The sequence below is a fragment of the Herpailurus yagouaroundi genome, unplaced genomic scaffold, assembly GCF_014898765.1.
Source record: "Herpailurus yagouaroundi ecotype Mexico unplaced genomic scaffold, PumYag 161, whole genome shotgun sequence".
Taxonomy (NCBI): Eukaryota; Metazoa; Chordata; class Mammalia; order Carnivora; family Felidae; genus Herpailurus; species Herpailurus yagouaroundi.
In genome coordinates, this window is record NW_024412402.1 from 707,361 (window position 1) to 727,071 (window position 19,711).

Consider the following 19,711-nt stretch of genomic DNA (forward strand, 5'->3'; position numbering starts at 1 on the left):
AACTTTTTAAATAGCATGACAAACTTACCTGTCGAGTGAATATTTTTCCCCAAGTTAGAAAGATTCTCTACCCCTCAAAAACTCATTTACAAGAAAATCTGCTGTTCTTGTCATAATGTATAACATGGATGCTTTCCTGCTCTTACCAGGCCAGCTGTAACCAAGATCCCCACCATGCAAACTGGCAGCTAACAGTTATGTGCCTTCAGAGACACCAAGTGGAGACAACAAATACAGCAGATTATCGGTGCAGGTAAGGGGCACACTGTCCCTTCTCTACAACTTTCGGCTGTGGGGGGACACTTAGTTCCCAGTCCTCCTATTTCCCCAGGAGGGGAGGGAATGTCCCCTGGAGTGAAAGTATAGAACATACCAGGCTTTCCTCCCCATCCCACTCCCACCCCTAACTTCCCAGGAGAGAAGGCCTGGCTTCCACAGAGTGGCTTGCCTGGGGCCACGCATCTGGCTGAGCTCTTTCCTCTCTCTTTCAGATCTAGCTGGCTTGCAGAACCTAATATATGCTCCTCCAAGTCCTGTTTTAGGGGAAGTCTCTGCCTCTATGAGGACGGTGTCCAGCCATCTGGCTGTGCCAGGGACAAGGACGACGTGTCTCTTAACTCAAAGGGGAAGTATTAACACGAACATGGCTACAGATCTAGGGCAGTCTGATCTCCAGTTATGTCTCCTTTCTCAGTTCAGTACACAGTTGAGAGGAAAGGACAAAGATGTTCTTTACTGCTCCCCTAGAGCCATAAGCCAGTATTAAGAAGATAAAAATAAGCTAGACAAAGAAGACCTTTTTCTTTTTCCTACCCATCCTCATTACTTTTTAAAGCATTTAACAAAAAATCCACACATGTAGCTGATACAATGGTTCCGTCTCATCAAATGACACTAGCTTGCTTGTCCCAGAATCAACATGATCACACGAGCTCAGCATGGGTTAACAAGCCAAAGCACTTGGGGCACCTGGGTGGCTCAGTCAGTTAAGTGTCCGACTCTTGGTTTTGGCCCAGGTCATGATCTCACAGTTCATGAGTTCCAGCCCCGCATCAGGCTCTGTGCTGACAGCCTGGAGCCTGCTTGGGATTCTCGCTCACTCTCTCTCTCTCTCTCTCTCAAAATAAATATCCTTTAAAAAAACAAACAAACAAACAAACCCCCTAGTCAACAGTATCGGCCCTCGGCAACAAGATTAGATTTTGAGGCAACCTCTAGTTAGATCAGATGACCTCATATGTTAAGGGTTCTTCTGGACTTAAAGTTCTGATTTTTTTTTTTTAATTTTTTTTTTCAACGTTTATTTATTTTTGGGACAGAGAGAGACAGAGCATGAACGGGGGAGGAGCAGAGAGAGAGGGAGACACAGAATCGGAAACAGGCTCCAGGCTCTGAGCCATCAGCCCAGAGCCCGACGCGGGGCTCGAACTCACGGACCGCGAGATCGTGACCTGGCTGAAGTCGGACGCTTAACCGACTGCGCCACCCAGGCGCCCCTTAAAGTTCTGATTTTTAACTAAAACTCTATCTGCAGTTTGCAACCATCACTGGAAATCACACTTTTCACATCTTCTTTAGTAGTTCAAGTAAAGTGCAGCGATACGAACAAGTCAATGAATACACATGAGCCACTTATTCTTTATCTGTAAAAATGAGGATATTACCGTGTACTGCTCAGGTGTCGTGAAGAGACCAAATCACTTAATATATGTGAAAAAGCATCAAAATTCTGGACACGCACATTTCTGTTTTGTTTCCTTTCTGCGTGGCCGGCAGCTACCGCCTTCCGCCACTAGATGGCAGTGCTGCATGGGTAAGGCCAGTCTGGATTGTAGTCAAGGGCTTCAGGTGAAATGTGTGAAAAATCAAATTACAGGGGTTTTCCTGGCATCCGATAAGGTAATAGAGTTGTAGATAGCTAATAAAAATGTGTGAACGTTTACCTCTGACCCCAGACTGAGAGAAATAATCTCATCCTCAAAAGCAGAATGTGTGTCAATATGAGCAGGAATTCCTGGGACAGAAAATAAAATAACATGTCACTTCATTTTTCCTTTTAGCAGATTTAAGATGACTCTAAACACAGCCTCTCATTACTATGGTTGAGAACACTGTGTGATAATCGGGAGTGGAGGATAATTTTAGTTAAAAGGAAACATTTAGGGTGAACGTGACTAAACAAAATCAAACTAAATCTCAACTAAAAATATCTTAACTTCATGATGAAGTGCCACTGGCACTCAATTTTGAAACCAAAACGTGAGAGTCACTGCTGACCTAGGACAATGACCCGGTCCCAGCCCAAGAGAAACGTGTGAAAGATAAACACCAAAGTCACGTTCTCCTTGAACACTGGATCCCCAAGTACACGCAGGGCAAAAGCGACATCCAGGTGTGAGGACCAAGCCTATCAATAATTAACATGTGGCTTCCACTACCCATTTCTCATCTATGTTAATTGAGTATTTCCTAGAAAAAGGAACTTTGCCACATGGTATGAGTACATAAAACAAGTAAGATGTACCCCTGTCCTCAAGGAACATAGAGACCAAGAACACTGATAGGTAAACAGGCAATTATAATACATTGTGATAAAAGCAGAAAAAAAAACAAAACCCCACAATGTCTGACATTAGTCAGATCCTTAAGACCATTTCGTTACTACAAACATCAAATGAAGATGCTAATAAATGCAAAAAAATCAGGACCCTAAAGATTTTTTCACTGACGTACCATCCTAGAATTGTCTTCACCTTCTGAGGGGAAAGAAGAGAGAGACCAGGTATCTGTAAATTATCTGGAACCTCTATCACACTTGTCTCCTATGTCCTTAAAACAATCTCCCCCCTCTCTAAATGAAACGTAGAGAAGTGAACAAAAAAAGAAATCACAAAAAAAAAAAAAAAAATCACACAGCAACTATGTCAGCCTGCTTACCTACACTTTGAGAAGTTCCTCAAGGGATTAACGTTTGCCTTACATGTAACAAACACAAGCAAATTACTGTGAAGAGATAGTTCAAGATAAAAAATAATATCCTTGATTTTAGGGAGTTGCATACTCTACTTCGTTATGAAATATGTGGTTGGAGTATTAAAATAAGAAGCACTCACCATGTCCAGGTTCATACTGGTTTACAGTCAACTGATCGGGTTTGTGTTTAATGTAACCTTCTTTCAACCATTTCTCCAAAATGCCATCACAAATGTCAGGAAGACCTGATGTCGGTAACCATAAAGGTGAAACATATTAAAATATTTACTTTGCATGTTTTACTCAAGAATAAAGTCACTGTGAGAAAAATCACGCAGCTTTTAATTTCGCAGTCAGATCCAAATGCAGCAATAGACCCATAACGCAAAACAAAATAAAAATAAAAACAAAACCTTCTTGAGAAGCTTCTGAAGTTATTTTATTGATTTTAATCAATAAAGTATCCAAAAGAACAATTGTGCTGACAATTTTGGTATTTTGTAAAACAGCAATAAGATTATAAAAGTTACTGTTATATACTAGAAATTAGCCTGACCGCTCTTTTTAAATTATTTTAATTATTTTAAATTAAATTTAAATTTAACTTAGTTATTCCAAGGCATTTCCCTTTAGAAAAACACAGTTTTCAGGGCACCTGGCTGGCTCAGCTGATAAGATCATGAGACTCTTGATCTCTGGGTTGTGAGTTCAAGCCCCATGTTAGGTACAGAGATTACTTTAAAAAAATAAAATATTTAAAAAACAAAAACAAAACACAGCTTTCAAAGTAGAACCAACTTACTTTCACTGGAGTCAAAAATAACAGAAAGTTAAAAGTTTTACAGCATCAAACGTTGGCGTGGCGGGTGAGAGAGGAGGTACACGCTTGGTAAGAATATGTCGACACAGCTGCTTTAGGGGGTAATTTTTCAGTGTCTACTAACATTTTCAAATGAACACAACCTTGATCTAACTATTCTACTTCTCCTGACTTACTGCATGACAGGCGGGCACAAAGACACTCACAGCAGCACTATTTATAACAGCTAACAAGTAGAAACAACCTAAATGTCTACCAACAGGGAACTAACTGAACAAGCTACCGCTAAACACTGAATAAAATTATAAAGCTGTATTAGATCTCCCAGACATTTAACGAAGGGAAAAGAACAAGCAGAAGGATACACGTAATATGTGAACAAACCACATATAATCACAACATAGTGAGTATGACATACTAACAACCATCTACCTTTACAGGTGTCCCTGGTGGGATGTAAACTCATTTGTTACAGGACTGGAATAAAATGTACTAGCCGGTTAACAGTACTACTTCTGAGAAGTATGCGACTAAGGATGGTGTTCAAGAGGGACTTCAGCCTTGGCTATATGTATCCAGTTTTGATAACAAAACTGCACTACGTATGTAATTTAAATGTTTTAAATTTAACCAGTTATCTCACCAGTTTACCTAGAAATGACAAATGAAACATACTATGACATCCTTCCAATAGATTAAGTCTTTCTTTTCTGACTCAGCATTTGTCACCGATTCACAATTACTTACCCCCAGGTAATGGCTTGCCTCTATCCACATTGTTGTTTTCATAGTGGAATTCATAACCAAAGTGCTTTACTCTTCTGTGCTTTAAAGATTTTTGAACTATACGAAGAGAAGAAAATAAACTACTTGAGAGAAAAAGAAATGCATTTCTTTGTATATTCGAAGTCAAAATTGTGAGTAAAGATTCCCTTAGTAATAGTAATTTTTGCTAACTGCTAAATTATTGTCGTTAATAAAATTAACCACTCTACCTCACCTCTGCTACATTTTCAGTCTAAAATTGTGACAATCCCTTTTTTCACTCCAGTCAACTTTAAAGAGTTAAACACAAACACTGCCAATCACAAGACCATTAAAGATCCGGAAAGAGTCAGGGTAACTAATTTGCAAGACTCTCCAGGAGGCTCTTACTGCATTGTGAACTGGTGATTCCTCACAGGAAATGTGCCTTAGAGGGGAGAGGATCAACTAAGATAATACATGTGAAAGGGCTTATCTGTGTTAGCTCTACAAAAGTTAGCTAATAAATATTAATTAGTTTGGAGCTTAAAATTGATAGTTATATAAATGTCATTTATGATTAATGCTCCTAAGAATTATTGGTATGACTTGCCTAATATTAGATCTAGGCTACTTCCAATAATTTTGAGGAAATATTAGAAGTTTTAATAAAGCAAAGGAGGAGGAGGAAAGAAGGAGCAGTAACGTGGTATTCTGCAGAGACACTTAAATAACACATTTTAAAAGTTTTACTTACCATTTTGATTGCCTGTATCTTCTGTCCAGTTAATACTTTCCAAAAGCATTTTCTCATCCTCAGAAGAAATAATTTCTTCTACTACCATGAGGCCTGGAGGTAAGGCCTGAAGCCCCAACTCTTTCCATTGTGCTGTGGGAAACCAAATTAAAACAGTCACATACAAAACTTACAGTTTCTAAATACAAATAATTCTGTCCATAGCCATTTATGAGATCCTAAAATTCCCAATCCTCATATTCATAAATAAGAACACTAGAGGCACATGACATAGGAAAATATAAAAATAAAGACCAAGATAAAAATCATGGTACATTTTATCCACTACAGTTACCAACAGCAAATAAAACAATATTTACTTCAATATTATTTGAACACAATTGAGTTTTTTTTTTTATTTTTTTAAACATTTATTTATTTTTGAGAGACAGAGCATGAGCAGGGGAGGGACAGAGAGAGAGGGAGACACAGAAACCGAAGCAGGTTCCAGGCTCTGAGCTGTCAGCACAGAGCCCCACGCGGAGCTCTAACTCACAAACCGCAAATTCATGAGCGAAGTCAGATGCTTAACCAACTGAGCCACCCAGGCACCCCACGATTGAGCTTTTTAAATCTCACTAGGAAACAAGGTTTTTCCTAATATCTACAATATGCTCCTCTATTTAAAAGCTAGATTGTCTGTAAATACTGAAAACACAAATTTAAATGCTCATTTTGGCCCTTAGGTTCTTGATACTAACTATGGTCAAGTAACAGAAAAAGGTAAAACAACATAAAACTTATTCTAAAGAAATAAAAATATCATTGTAGAGTTGATGCATTAAGGAATTATTTGGTATATATTAAAATAATTTAAGTCCTTGTGTCCTTAAAGTTTAAGATAGATGCAACCGTGAAAGAAAAAAAAGATAGAATTTATGATTAAAGGGAACAGTGCAATTCACATTTATCATTAGGGATCTCACTGTTCATGTTAGACGTGATTTCTAAAGCTTTTCTGCTGAAGAGTTTTCATCTTTGAATCATGTAATATAAAAATTCACAACAATAATAATATAAATGTCTACTAGATTTTATTACTATTTCAGAAATACAAATAGTGAATAACCTGATAAATATTTACCAAAGTGTTTACTGTATGTCAGGCATTATATTATTTGTTTAAATTATGTAAGAAACACTTGGGGAAAATTCCTTAAAGATAGGCAATTTATAGTATAAGAAATTCATACTTAGTTTTCTAAAATTACATTTAAAAAAAGATTAAAAATACCCCTTGTATTTGTTACTCAGTGGCTCTCTGGTGGTGATTATCAGAACATCTGTGACACAACTCTATTGTCTATTCATTTCTACCAAGAATTATCTCAAGGTGGGGGCACCTGGGTGGCTCATTTGGTTAAGTGCCCAACTCTTCATTTGGGTTCAGGTCATGATCTCACAGTTCCCGAGTTCAAGCCCCACATCAGGCTCTCCGCCGACAGCATGTAGCCTGCTTGGCATTCTCTCTCTCCTGTCCCCCTTTGCCCCTCTCCTGCTCATACTCTCTCTCAAAATAAATAAACTTAAAAAAAAAATGTTTTAAAAAGAATTTTTTCCAAGGTTATAAACATGATAACAACAGTCTTGAAAGTACATCTGTATCTAACACGGAATTTCAAATAAAGAACACTCTAGAACTCACTTTGGGCAATTTCTTACAGGGTGTTCAACATACTGACTAGGAGAAAACCCAAAGACAGTATTTTCTAATTAAAACTTACTCCCAAACCATTCAGTTTTCAAAAGCCAATCATAAACACATACTAGATATGTTTTTTTTTTCAATCTGCAAAGCTTAAGCCAGATTTTAAATTAAACACATACAGATACTGAAAATTATAACACCTAAAATAGATCTTTAAAAAGTTTTAAAAAGTTTCCTTTGAGTCTTACTTTACCAACACATAAATTTGGTCAGATTATGCTCACCTACCAGTCCCCAGGATACCTGAACAAAACATGACATTGTCTGAAGAGGTGACAAGTTAGGGGCACGTGGGTGGCTCAATAACGTAAGTGTCCAATTCTCGGTTTCAGCTCAGGTCATGACCTCATGGTTCGTGAGATTGAGCCCCATGTCGGGCTCCTCACTGCAATGTGAAGCCTGCTTGGGATTCTCTCTCTCTCCGTCTCTCTCTGCCCCTCCCCTGCTTGTACTCTCTCCCTCTCTCAAAATAAATAAATAAACTTAAAAAAAAAAAAAGAGGTGGCAAGTGAATTTAATAGGAGATCAGATGTCTAAGTCAAAGTTCATCTCATTTCCATGGGACAAAGGTGAAGAGACATAATAATCTCCCTAGCAGCTTTGTAAATCAGCCTATAAAGCTTTTATTTAAATTAGTTACCTTAAATAAAATTAAATTAAAAAATCAGTTCCTCAATCCCACAATCATGTTGGACAGTGCCACTATGAACGTCTGAACATTTGCATCATCACAGCGAGTTCTACTGGACGCTGCCACTATAAAGCTGTAGGGGTCTGGCGGCTAACGGGTAGCCTCCGTAAATTGAAGTCTGGCACACAGTCATCTGGATCACAATTAATTCTAAAGTGCTAAACTGAAAGCATCTGGGTAGATTGCAAAACTGGTAATCTGAATCCTCACCATTAAATTTTGAAAAACACACCAGGATTCCAAACTACGTGACATACACAATACACACACTGTTGGGCTGGTAGGCCCAGCTCCTTAAAGGGAGGCTATGTCTAATTCACGTCCCTTCAGCTACTTACCCCATGCCTGGAACAAACTAGGTGCGTAAAGAGGGTTTGAAAAGAAAGAGGGGGCACTTAACTGATGTCCTGTTCGGTTTCACAAAAACCACACCTCCTCACTTAGGTAAGAAAAGAAAACTCACCCAAAAGCAACAACTATGTTTTAAAAGATGCCCATATGCTAATACCTTTTTCCACAAAATTGAAGTACAGAATGATCTTTTGTCCTAAATCATCCACTATTTCTTTTCCGTTGAGGGTGACGTAGGCTTTCTTGGATTCTTCTGCAGTTTTGTAGCTCACAAATGAGTAGGGCTTGTTAGGAGGCATTAAGAGAGCATCTACTGGTCCACACGTCTCTAACACTGGGAGCAGCTGGTTCCTACTCACACCATTACCCAATCCACCATTGGCCACAACCAGGCTCTTTGAAACACACACACACACACACAAACAAAAACAAAAACAAAAAAAACAGGAGCAATTAGTATCAACCCATTTATTTTCAAATAAGATTTGAAATTTTATTTTCAAATAAAAATAAGGCTATTTTTAAATTAGATTTCTACAAAGGTGTAATTAAGATGGAAAAAAAGGTCTCCTTATGGCGGTTATTTGGTTTTCTAATTTCATACACAGTATGTAAAACAATTGATTAAACACTGAGGATTAAAAAGTACACTTATGTGTAAATAATAGATGATTTTTAAATAGCCCTTTCAGCAAAATATTCCTTTTTTAATGGCCACACAAATTAAAATAACATTTATTACTGTTTATATAAGTTTAACATAATGAAAGAGAAAGGAGGTAGAGAAGGAATAAGTTACATAATACTTTTTGCCAGACCTTACACCATGGATGCTTTTACCCACTTAATCCTCGTTAACATAAGCTTCACAACAAGCCTACAAGGTGGTTAATGTTAACGCCGCTTCACAAAGGAAGAAACTGAAGAGATGAAAAGTAGGTTAAGATAGTGATTAGGGGGAGTTGTGTTTCCAACCTATACTTCTGTCATTTTCCAGAATCCACACTTTTGACATAACCATGCTACAATGTCTACTAAAAACTGAAGTAAAGGTACTGACTCAAGGAAAAATCAACCACAGCTTCTGCTGAACATAAACAGGAAAATTTTCCTCTGTGTCTGAGTAATTCAGCCATTTTACAATTAAAACTTTTTCCTTAGTAAGCTTCATGATTCCTGCCTGTTATTTGCAGTCCTGCATTAAACTTTATTTCAGAGATTTGTTTGAGGGGTGGGAGTGGGGGGGGGAGGGGAGAAGCTTCCTGTTTTTATTCTGAAGCTTATGGCCCGGCACCTCTTATAATCTCACAGCACCCCTTAAAAAACATTCTTCTGGGGCGCCTGGGTGGCTCAGTCGGTTAAGCAACCAACTTTGGCTCAGGTCATGATCTCGCAAGTCCGTGAGTTCGAGCCCTGCGTTGGGCCCTGTGCTGACAGCTCGGAGCCTGGAGCCTGCTTCAGATTCTGTGTCTCCCTCTCTCTCTGCCCCTCCCCTGCTTGCACTCTGTCTCCCAAAAATAAATAAATATTTAAAAAATAAAAATAAAAAATACTGTGGAGAAAAAATAAGCAAGCCCAAATAAGAACACATTTTGGAAGCCATAAATGTGGGATTAAAGCTTCTAGAAATCCTAAGAAAACAGATCTACTAGAAACAAGCCTCCAAGGCAGGAAAGAAACTTAACCCATTTCTTTCCTTACCACTTCTCTTCACGACCCCGGAAGGAAAAGAAAGCAAGTTGCACTTGGGAGCACGAGAGCAAGCCAGCTTCATCTTCTGAGCGTCCCACAGCCTCGGTGGCTCTTGGCACAAACAGTAAAGTGTGTGCAGGCAAACCACTTGTAATGTTATGTATTTTATCCTCTTTACAGGATTTTAGTTTAATTCTCTGAAGTCATTGATATGGTGCTTAATGAAATCTAAGTATGGGCCTTTTCCTCGCTCATTTAAATCCCCCTCAACAGAGCACTCATTTGTCAACCTTAACTCATCACAGGAGACAGCGTGATCATGACGTAAGGGAGGAGAACTGGTCCGAGAGTCAAGAAACCCAAGTTTTAATCCCAGCTTCATCTTCTCAAAGACATGTCTCTCTCCTGCTTTCAGTTACATGATGGCTGAGCTTCCTTCCTACTCTTTACAACCAGAAAAGATACTTGATATTCACATGGAATTTTAATGACTAGTAAGTACCATCACATACATGTTCCCTTTAGCATCTAACAATCCAACAGAATAAAAAGGATGCAGGAACAGGTCTTTACAAATGAAGAGAGCTGAGATCAGAGGCACTGCCCGTGTCCAAGTAAGAAGAGAAGCTAAGAGTTAAAGTAAGTTCTTCTTAACCCACAGTCCAAGACGTCTCATAGTCCCATATATATATGGATATGATTGAATTATGGTCATCGGAAAATGAAAAGCCTTTGTAAATAAGTTCTAATAAGTTAAAAATGTTTTATAGCATACGATCAAAATACTTTAAAACAAAACTGAAGTCAGGCATAGAGGGGAGAAGACTGAATTAGGTTACAAAAGACCTAGCTCTAGTCTCCTGTTCAGCCACACTATATCAAAGGATGCATCACAACCTCTCAGAACCTTAGTTTTCTCAACTATCATGTAAGAATTCTTAAGGAATTAAATATAATAATGAATGTAATGACACTCTGTAAACCATAAACAGTTATACAGTGTATATATACAGTGTATCATTAATATGCACCCATAATTCAACCAACACAATCAACGGAAATTCAAAGTATGTCCCCAAATCCAAGGTTAGCAGGTACTATCGTATGCACATTTGGTAGAGATGTATCACATGACTGAACAATCATAGCCACCTTCTCTGAGCAATTACTAATGAATATTACTGTAACAATAACATGGTAATACGTTTACATTCAAATAATAGTTTTAGGTCACCTGGGTGGCATACGATACTGTCTCAATGCCTTCATGTCTCAGCAAAGTATGCCTGGCTTTAATCTGTTTCCTTAAGAACTTCTTCTCAGTTTTATTCAGTTTGTAATTACTTTGATGGTTGCTGTCCATGGCAGTACTAAAAAAAAAATAAAAAAAAAAAAAAAAAAAAAAAGATACAAAATGTCAACCTTAAGAATCCCAAAGGGAATTCTAATGATGCTATGCGTATATTCTATAGTTTATAGATACTTCTATGTGACAATATTTAAAAATGTTTACTTTACTTTTCACCAACCAAGAGAAGTGAAAACAAACAGATGCCTGGACAACAAAGACATATTTAAGAAGGTAACAAAGAAGCAAGGACATCTAAGAGTATCTCTGGAGGTTCTACAAAACTTTCCAATGCTTTAGCTCTATTAAATGCACTCTATCACCCACAGGAATATATCCCCTTACTTATGACGGCCTAGGTAAAATGTGCCACAGACAAATTTCACAAACATAATGTTAGGAGAGAAGAAAAAAAAAGGAACAAATGAAACAAAAAAATTCACAGAATATATAGTACGATTCTACTGACATACCTTCAAAACCCAAAAGTAAGCCATATATTGTTTAGAAATACATACATAGCAAAATGCAAGGAAAAGCAAAGAAATAATAAACAGAAAATGCAGGAGAAAAGTTATTCCTGCGGGGCAGGAGAGGAAGGTGATATAAAAGGCACATACAAAGCATCAAGGTCTTTCTTAAGTTACATGGAGGTTCAGGTATATTTTATTTTTAAGCAGTACATGTTATATAATTCTATGGTTTTTAAATACAGACATAAGAACCCCTAGAACTGTGTTTGCCTTCTACTAAAATATGCCAGTCAGCAAGTCGTTACCGAGCACTTTCCCAAAAAGGCCTTCACACGACCCAAATCAGGACCCTACGTCATGCTTTATTACAGTAGCCTACTTATTTCAGTCACAGAATTTAACATAAGTTGTGATGATTCCTTTGTTGGCTTAATTCCCCCCTCAGGAGGTAAACCCCAAGAGAGCAGGTGCTCAAGGGAAATGTGTGGAAGGGATAAACGGATGATGATGGGCAAATACACACGTGCCTACGGACGGTCTCAGCGCGTGCAGCCCACAACTATAACAGGCAGCTTACACGTAGCTGAGGAAAACACACAGACGCTAAGCAATGAAAGAATGACACATCTTTCTACAATTGTTAGCTGTACAGTCTTCAGATGTGCCGTGAATTAGAAGAAAAATAAGATTGATGTTAACTGGAAAAATCTGGGGGAACTTCAAATCAGAAGCCGACTTGAGCTGAGCACTGAAGGACAGGAGGAACACAGAGCCATTCGGAAGGAGGCTTTCGAGCGAGACAACAGAAGCTCAACACAGAATTGGATGCGTCTGGCAAAGGCAGTGAGAGGTAGGCAAAATTTTAGAGCAGGGAATGATGGCTGACCCGCTGATCCCACTCGTCACCCACTTGAAAGCCTCCAAAGTTAGCAAACAACATAAATGTAGGAAGTTAAATAAAATCATACTCCAAAACAGCTCATAAACAGCCCAAACTCTAATTAGCCATCTTTACGTCTAGAGAGAAAATGCTGAGTCAGCTGAAACAACAGCCAGGAAGGAGCTTACCTGGCACACGGAGTGCGCGTGAGAGAGGGAAGGCCGCGACAACAGGCGGGCTGCACAGCACAACAGGGGAGGGGGAGGCAAGAGGACCTTCGATAATCCAGCCCACCAGGTGGAAACCGACAGGAGGATCGGGGTGGAGGAAGAAGAAAGGAAAGAAGAAGAAGAAAGGAAAGGAGGGAAGAAAGAAGAAAGGAAACAGGGACAGGGGAGGACACGGGGAAAGTTCTAGTACGATCAGGAGGGCCTGGTGACTCCCCAGACGTGAGGGCAAGAGGAAACACAGGCCACTCACTAATACGGCAGAGTCTCAGGCTAGTGATGGCACTCGGGACACCGGGCTGACTCCAGACGTCAGAAGAAGGTCAGGACGAGACGGTAGTGGGTGGGATTTAGGAGAGAACGTGTGTGAGGTCGTGGCGAGGTACGGAGTTGCGGTGCCTGGCTGGCGGGCGACAGTGTGAAGTGGCTAAAAGGAGAAGAAACCAGGTGAGAGAGAAAGCTTTTGGTGTCCTCAACAGACAGGCAGAGGACAGCTGAATGGGTATTTTTAAAACTGCACGAATTACAATGATCTGTTTCCAGCATCTGGTCCCTTCCACTGGACTACGCGCTCTTTGAGGACCAGGATTACATGGCCTCCCCGGAGCCTCTGTCACTGCTAAGGGACAGTGTAACACAGTGTTCAGGGGTCCCGGTTGTCCACTCAAATCTCCGCTCTACCACTTATTAGCAGTATGATCCTGGGTGACTTATTCATTTCTGTGCTTAGGCTCCCCACCTGTAAAATGGGGGGATAACAGTGCCTGTTCCCGGCACGTAACTCCACCTAAACCCTGCACTAAAAAATCTGACCAAACTCTTCTATGGCTTCCAGCAGCATAAAGCCAGGATGTCCCCAGCACCCCCATTAAAAGCCTGCCTGAGAAAACTAAAAATGCTGCCAGGAAAGTGTGCCATTTGTTCCAGCAACACCTGTCAACAGACCCCTGACCTCCCCTTCTTAAAGTATTTATTGAAAGGTAACTACAGTTGGAATATGTATCTCTTGCTGCTCCGAAGTGTTGCTCTCAAGGACCTAAGAGCCATTCCTTTGGAATGCAGTCATCGGGAAGGATGGGGCCTCTGTCCCAGTCTCCACAGAAGGACAGAATCCTAACTGTGATAACTGCTAGCAGCAAACACGGCTGGCTGGTACTGCATTTGCACGGACCAATCCTTTGTAACTCTTCTCTGGCCCTACGGAGTCCCTGCTCTGCTCTCCCTTCCTAGTCTCCCTTTAAAACATCCGAATCATTTCTCACAAACTGGAACGGAGCTGAGCTCTTTCTCCTACTGTCAGTAGTTACTAATTAAAATCTGTTTTCAGGGGCGCCTGGGTGGCGCAGTCGGTTAAGCGTCCGACTTCAGCCAGGTCACCATCTCGCGGTCCGTGAGTTCGAGCCCCGCGTCAGGCTCTGGGCTGATGGCTCGGAGCCTGGAGCCTGTTTCCGATTCTGTGTCTCCCTCTCTCTCTGCCCCTCCCCCGTTCATGCTCTGTCTCTGTCTGTCCCATAAATAAATAAAAACGTTGAAAAAAAATTTTTTTTTAATCTGTTTTCACCACTTTAGTGTCTGGCTGTGTTAATCTCTGACACTACGTCACAAATTTCTTAAAAGGATTAAATACGCCTATTAATAATTATTTGGTGACTTCCAGAAGAGCCAGATCAGAATGGTTTAAGAAGACAAAGGAAAGCTGAGGGCCCTCAAAGAACTATCTCATTGCCATTCTATCCCAAGATCATGACCTTTGGAACGGCATTTTTGCAGTGTGAAATGGAAAACAAGGGATGGACGCATTAAGATTTTTTTTTTCTTTACATGCCACATGAGCAAAGACTGCAAAGTGGAAGAAATGAGAAAGAAAAGATGTTGGATACATGTGTGTAAAAGTACGACACTAAGAGCCCAGTGCCAGCAGATGGAGCCTCATGACCACACTCTGTCATCCTCTTTCCCTTCCTCCCTCAAACAACATTATTACACGTGAAGAAAGACAAATCCGGGTAGCCACGGAGGCTCGTTTCTTCCCGTTACAGGGACGTGGCAATGCACTGGCCCAGCAGGTCTGAGTCACCTCAACCAGGAGCAGGCTGCTAGCAGCTGCTGAGGTCTGGAGGTGCCCTCTTTCTAAAAAACCCACTTCCCTCACCAAGAAATTTCTACCACTGCACAAAGGTTTGGATGCTGCTTGCCATGTTGTGGGAGTGTGACGGGAGTGAGATCACGATTTACCAGACAGCCTACTAGCCATGGTGAGTCCAGTCTAATCAAAGTCTAAAGCACATTCTCTGTAGGACACAAGAGTTTGGAGATCACACAGACTCTGCTAGTAAGCTGAACCCCGACATATCCTATTGGATATCCCAAGTGGTAACAGTAGTATGTGTCCTCCTCCTTGAACAACGGGGTGCCTATAATTAACCAAAGAAGCATAGAAAAATGTTCCTGGTGGCATGTGGGTGGCTCAGTCAGTTAAGCATCGGACTTTGAATCAGGTCATGATCTCATGCTTTGTGAGTTCAAGCCCTATGTCGGGCTCTGTGCTTACAGTTCAGAGCCTGGAGCCTGCTTCAGATTCTGTGTGTGTGTCTCTCTCTCTGTCCATCTCTGGCTCGTGCTCTGGCTCTCTTTCAAAAATAAAAACAGAAAGAAAGAAAGAAAGAAAGAAAGAAAGAAAGGAAGGAAGGAAGGAAGGAAGGAAGGAAGGAAGGAAGGAAGGAAGGAAGGAAGGAAGGAAAAGAAAGAAAGAAAGAAAGAGACAAAGAAAGAAAGAAAGAGAGAGAGAGAGAGAGACAGGGAGGGAGAGAGAAGGAAAGAAAAATGCTCCTGTGCTTGTAGGCAAATTCCTATCAAATGAGCCCTGTTTATAAACTACAGCACAGGTATATAGGCTGCACACACAAATCTCCAGAACATACAAGATTAGTGGTAAGGGTTGCCTCCAGGAAGGGGAAATGGGTAGATGGGTACCGGAATGAGAGGGAGCTTTCTTCTTTCATAACTTTTGAATTTAGCAGCTATTCAAATTGCATTCCTATTAAAAAAGAAAATTAAAGGGACACCCATGTGGCTCAGTCGGTTAAGTGTGGGACTTTGGCTCAGGTCATGATCTCACAACTCGTCGGTTCAAGCCCTGTGTCTGAGCTGACAGCTCAGAGCCTGGAGCCTGCTTCAGGCTCTGCGTTTCCCTCTCTCTCTGCCCCTCCCCTGCTTGCACTCTGTCTCTCTCTCAAAAATAAATAAACATTAAAAAAAATTTTTTTTAATAAAAAATAAAATTAAAAACCTTTTTTTGAAAGAGTGAATGGGTAAGGGTGAGGGGAGACAGGAGGAATAGAGGGAAAAAAAGAGAACCTTAAGTACGTTGCATGCCCAGCACAGAGTCCAACTCAGGGCTCAGTCTCACCACTGTGAGATCCTGACCTGAGCCAAAATCAAGAGTAGGAGGCTTCACTGAGCCACCCAGGTGCCCTGAAAATTAAATTTTTATAATGTTTATTTTTGAGAGAGAAACTGTGAGTGGTGGAGGGCAGAGAGAGACAGAGATCTCAAGCAGCCAGCCTGATAAGGGGCTCCAACTCACAAGATCATGACCTGAGACGAAACCAAGAGTCAGATGCTTAAATGACTGAGCCACCCAGGTGCCCCTGAAATTGTAAATGGTTGTCATTTCACTTGTCACTTGTCATTTCACTGTTTTAATTCTTTGAAGAACACCTACTCTGAAGAACACCCTAGGATCTAGGGACACCTGGCTGGCTCAGTCAGTTCAGCGTCCCACTCTTGATTTTGGCTCAGGTCATGATCTCGCTGTTCATGAGACCCGGCCCCACATGGCGCTCTGTGCTGACAGCGAGGAACCTGCTTGGGATTCTTTCTCTCCCTCCCTCTTTCTCTCTCTCTCTCCCTCTGTCCCTCCTCCACTTGTCCCTCTCTCTGTGTCTCAAAATAAACTTTAAAAAAAAAAAAGTAAGAAAAACAACAACAACAAAAAACAGGATCTGGCAACAAGTAACCACCCAATAAACGTTTACTGAGTAGGCCTATACTCACTAAATTTACCTAACCTTGCCTTCTACCCTCCCAAGCCACTCAGAATTCTGAGTCTGGCGGCCCTCTTCAATGTTTCACTAATGCGTAGTGTATCTCTATCTGTGCACTTTTCAGATTGTATCACAACTACCCGTCTGCGTGATGGGCTCGCCCAGAAAAATACTGTCTACTTGAGGTCACAGAGAAAGTGCCCGGCAGACAGCGGGAATCGGTAAACGCCCGTAAAACGAAATCAACTAAAACCAGAGCCTGGCACCACCAACGGCCACAAGGCCTCCGGGACTGCTCAAACTGGAGCACAGGAAGAGCGAGCTGTGTGAGCCGCCCAACCCCACGAGCAACGCCCTTCTTTCAATGCACAGGTCGGACAAGCCCTAATCGCGCCAGCCGAACACTCCCCAGGCCGCGACCGCCAGTCCCCAACCCCACAGCAAACCCAAGAGCGACACCGAAGTCACGTGAGCATCCGCACCGCGCGCGCACACACACACGTGCACCTCACACAGCGACACGACCAGACGACGCACAGACACCCCGCAGCCCACGGACCGTCCCAGGGGCCCGCTCCGGCCACCCCTCCCCTCCCTCCGTGCCGAGGCCCACGGGGTGAGGCGGTCAGAGGAGACCGGAAGAGGCCGACAGGACAACGCGGCGTTGCAGCCACCCCTCCCGCCTCTGACAAGTGCCTCACATCTCCGCCACGGCCCACGTTGGGCTCTCACCGCGCCGGCGCCCTCTCCTTCGCCAGCCTCACCGGTTTGTCCCCGAAAGCGGCGGCGGCTACAGGCGCATCCCCTCACCTGGGCGCAGCCATGTTGGAGGAAACTGCACTACATTTCCCGTGAGTCTGCGGGGCGGCGAGGAGCGCTCCCACAATCCCCTTCGCCGCCCCGAGGGCCTCGGCCACTCCCCCGGCCTAGATCCGCCGCCCGTAAATGGCTGTGTGGTACCATCAAGGTGTGGTTGTCTTATTCTCGGGAATAGTGAGGGTTGGGAGTGCTCCTTACTCTGCATAGCTCCCCAGGTGGGCACTGCCAAGCCGGTTGTGTCCCTCGGTCCCTCAATGATGCTCCCCCTGTCCCCCCTACTCCTTGGGCCTTGAGCACCTTTCCTCCCGAATCTTCTAAGAGGGACGGGCGAGGACCCTGGGGTCTGGAAGGTGACATCGCGTGGGCCACAGAGAGGACAGGGAATATGCACGAACGTGCCCGGGGATGGTGAGTACCATACAGCGACAGGAAGACGTGTGGAAGAACGCCGAGGCGGGTGCAGGGCAGGGAAGAGGGGCCGCCCCGAGTCAGGGAAGACGCTCTGTGATCACAGAAACCATCCTGTCCTGCGGGTCTGGGACCAGAGCTTCCGCTGGGAGGCGGGACGAGGAACTAAAGAAGACTATTTAACAGGCTGTTGCACTGGTTAAAAAAAAAAAAAAAAGCACGGTAGCAAACGGTTAACCAGGACCCAGGCTTAGCGCACGGAAAAGAAAAAGGTGTTAACAGGAGAGGATGAGGGCTAGCCATTGTTGCGACTCCAGTGTTATCCGTGTGACACGACTGCACTGATCACCATTCAGCCCGCATTGTATTAGGAACCGCGTGAGCGCAGGGAAGGAAGTGGAGCCAGGAGCTTGGAGGAGATCACTTTCCGCAGCGCTGATGTGCTGCCCCCATCCGCACCCCAGCACAGTGGAGGGGCAGCGAAAGCTGAGGTTGGACCGGCCCGGGAAACATGGCCCCAACGAGAGTGTTGCTGAGCGGAGGAAGGGTTTTCACGGAGAGGAGGTTAGAAGCAGGAAAGAACAGAAGTCGGGAGGCAGAAAGGCAGCCACTGCAACAGTCCAGGAAAGAGTGTGAGGGGAAGTCCCAATTGCAAAAGTGAAGAGGCCAGGTGCAAGCTGGAGAGGTCAAGTCACCCTCACCACGGGAGGGCATAAGGGACAACCTCTTCAATCTCCCCCATTGCGTTCTTACTTCTGCACAACTGGATGCTTTCAAAAACACACTCCAACAGGGCTTTGTGATGATGGCAATGTAGGCGCCCGATATGTTAGCCACTAGCCATATGTGGCTTTTGAGCATTTCAAATGTGGCTAGTAAGGTACAACTGAAGAACTGAATTTTTAGTTTAGTTTTTTTTTTTAATTTTTTTTTTCAACGTTTATTTATTTTTGGGACAGAGAGAGACAGAGCATGAACGGGGGAGGGGCAGAGAGAGAGGGAGACACAGAATCGGAAACAGGCTCCAGGCTCTGAGCCATCAGCCCAGAGCCTGACGCGGTGCTCGAACTCACGGACCGCGAGATCGTGACCTGGCTGAAGTCGGACGCTTAACCGACTGCGCCACCCAGGCGCCCCTGAATTTTTAGTTTTAAAAAATTTTATCGAGGGGCACCTGGGTGACTCAGTCAGTTAAGCGTCCAATTCTCGGTTTCAGCCAAGGTCATGATCTCACAGTTCATGGGTTCCAGCCCCCACCCCCACCCCCCTTTCAGGCTCTGTGCTGACAGGGCAGAGGCTGCTTAGGATTTTCTCTCTCCCTCTTTCTCTGCTCCTCCCCCGCTCAAGTGCTCAATAAATAAATAAATAAATAAATAAATAAATAAATAAATAAAAATTTTTATTGAGTTTTGATTCAATTTTAACAGCTGTGGGGTGCCTGGGTGGCTCATTCGATTGAGCGTCCAACTTCGGCTCAGGTCATGGTTTCAGGACTCATGAGTTCGAGCCCCGCATAGGGCACTGTGCTGGCAGCTCAGAGCCTAGAGCCTGGAGCCTGCTTAAGATTCTGTGTCCCCCTCTCTCTCTGCCCCTCCCCCCATTCATGCTCTGTCTCTCAAAAATAAACATTTAAAAATTTTAAACAGCTGCATGTGGCTAGTGGCTCCCAAATTGAACAACATAAAATATCTCCTGTTGGCCAAGTTCAATTGTTTCATGTGCTTATCCACCCAGC

The 19,711-nt window shown here is 42.8% G+C and overlaps 1 protein-coding gene across 14 annotated transcripts in view; it reads right to left on the bottom strand.

The window, feature by feature from the left end:
* Positions 1-19,711, bottom strand: part of ALKBH8 (alkB homolog 8, tRNA methyltransferase) — a 77,506-nt gene that overhangs the window by 45,807 nt on the left and 11,988 nt on the right. For 2 of the 14 annotated variants that reach the window (XM_040482865.1, XM_040482864.1), the window contains exons 2-8: positions 12,957-13,130; positions 11,010-11,145; positions 8,241-8,478; positions 5,295-5,426; positions 4,541-4,636; positions 3,114-3,218; positions 1,944-2,014 (exon numbers count right to left, since the gene is read on the bottom strand). In XM_040482865.1, coding sequence (XP_040338799.1) covers positions 1,944-2,014; positions 3,114-3,218; positions 4,541-4,636; positions 5,295-5,426; positions 8,241-8,478; positions 11,010-11,138 — 771 coding nt within the window. In that variant the 5' untranslated portion in view covers positions 11,139-11,145; positions 12,957-13,130. Of the gene's footprint in view, positions 1-1,943; positions 2,015-3,113; positions 3,219-4,540; positions 4,637-5,294; positions 5,427-8,240; positions 8,479-11,009; positions 11,146-12,956; positions 13,131-13,691; positions 13,990-17,450; positions 17,622-19,711 lie in introns of those variants that run through there. The other 12 variants (XM_040482862.1, XM_040482868.1, XM_040482860.1 and 9 more) reach the window with 12 other exon arrangements.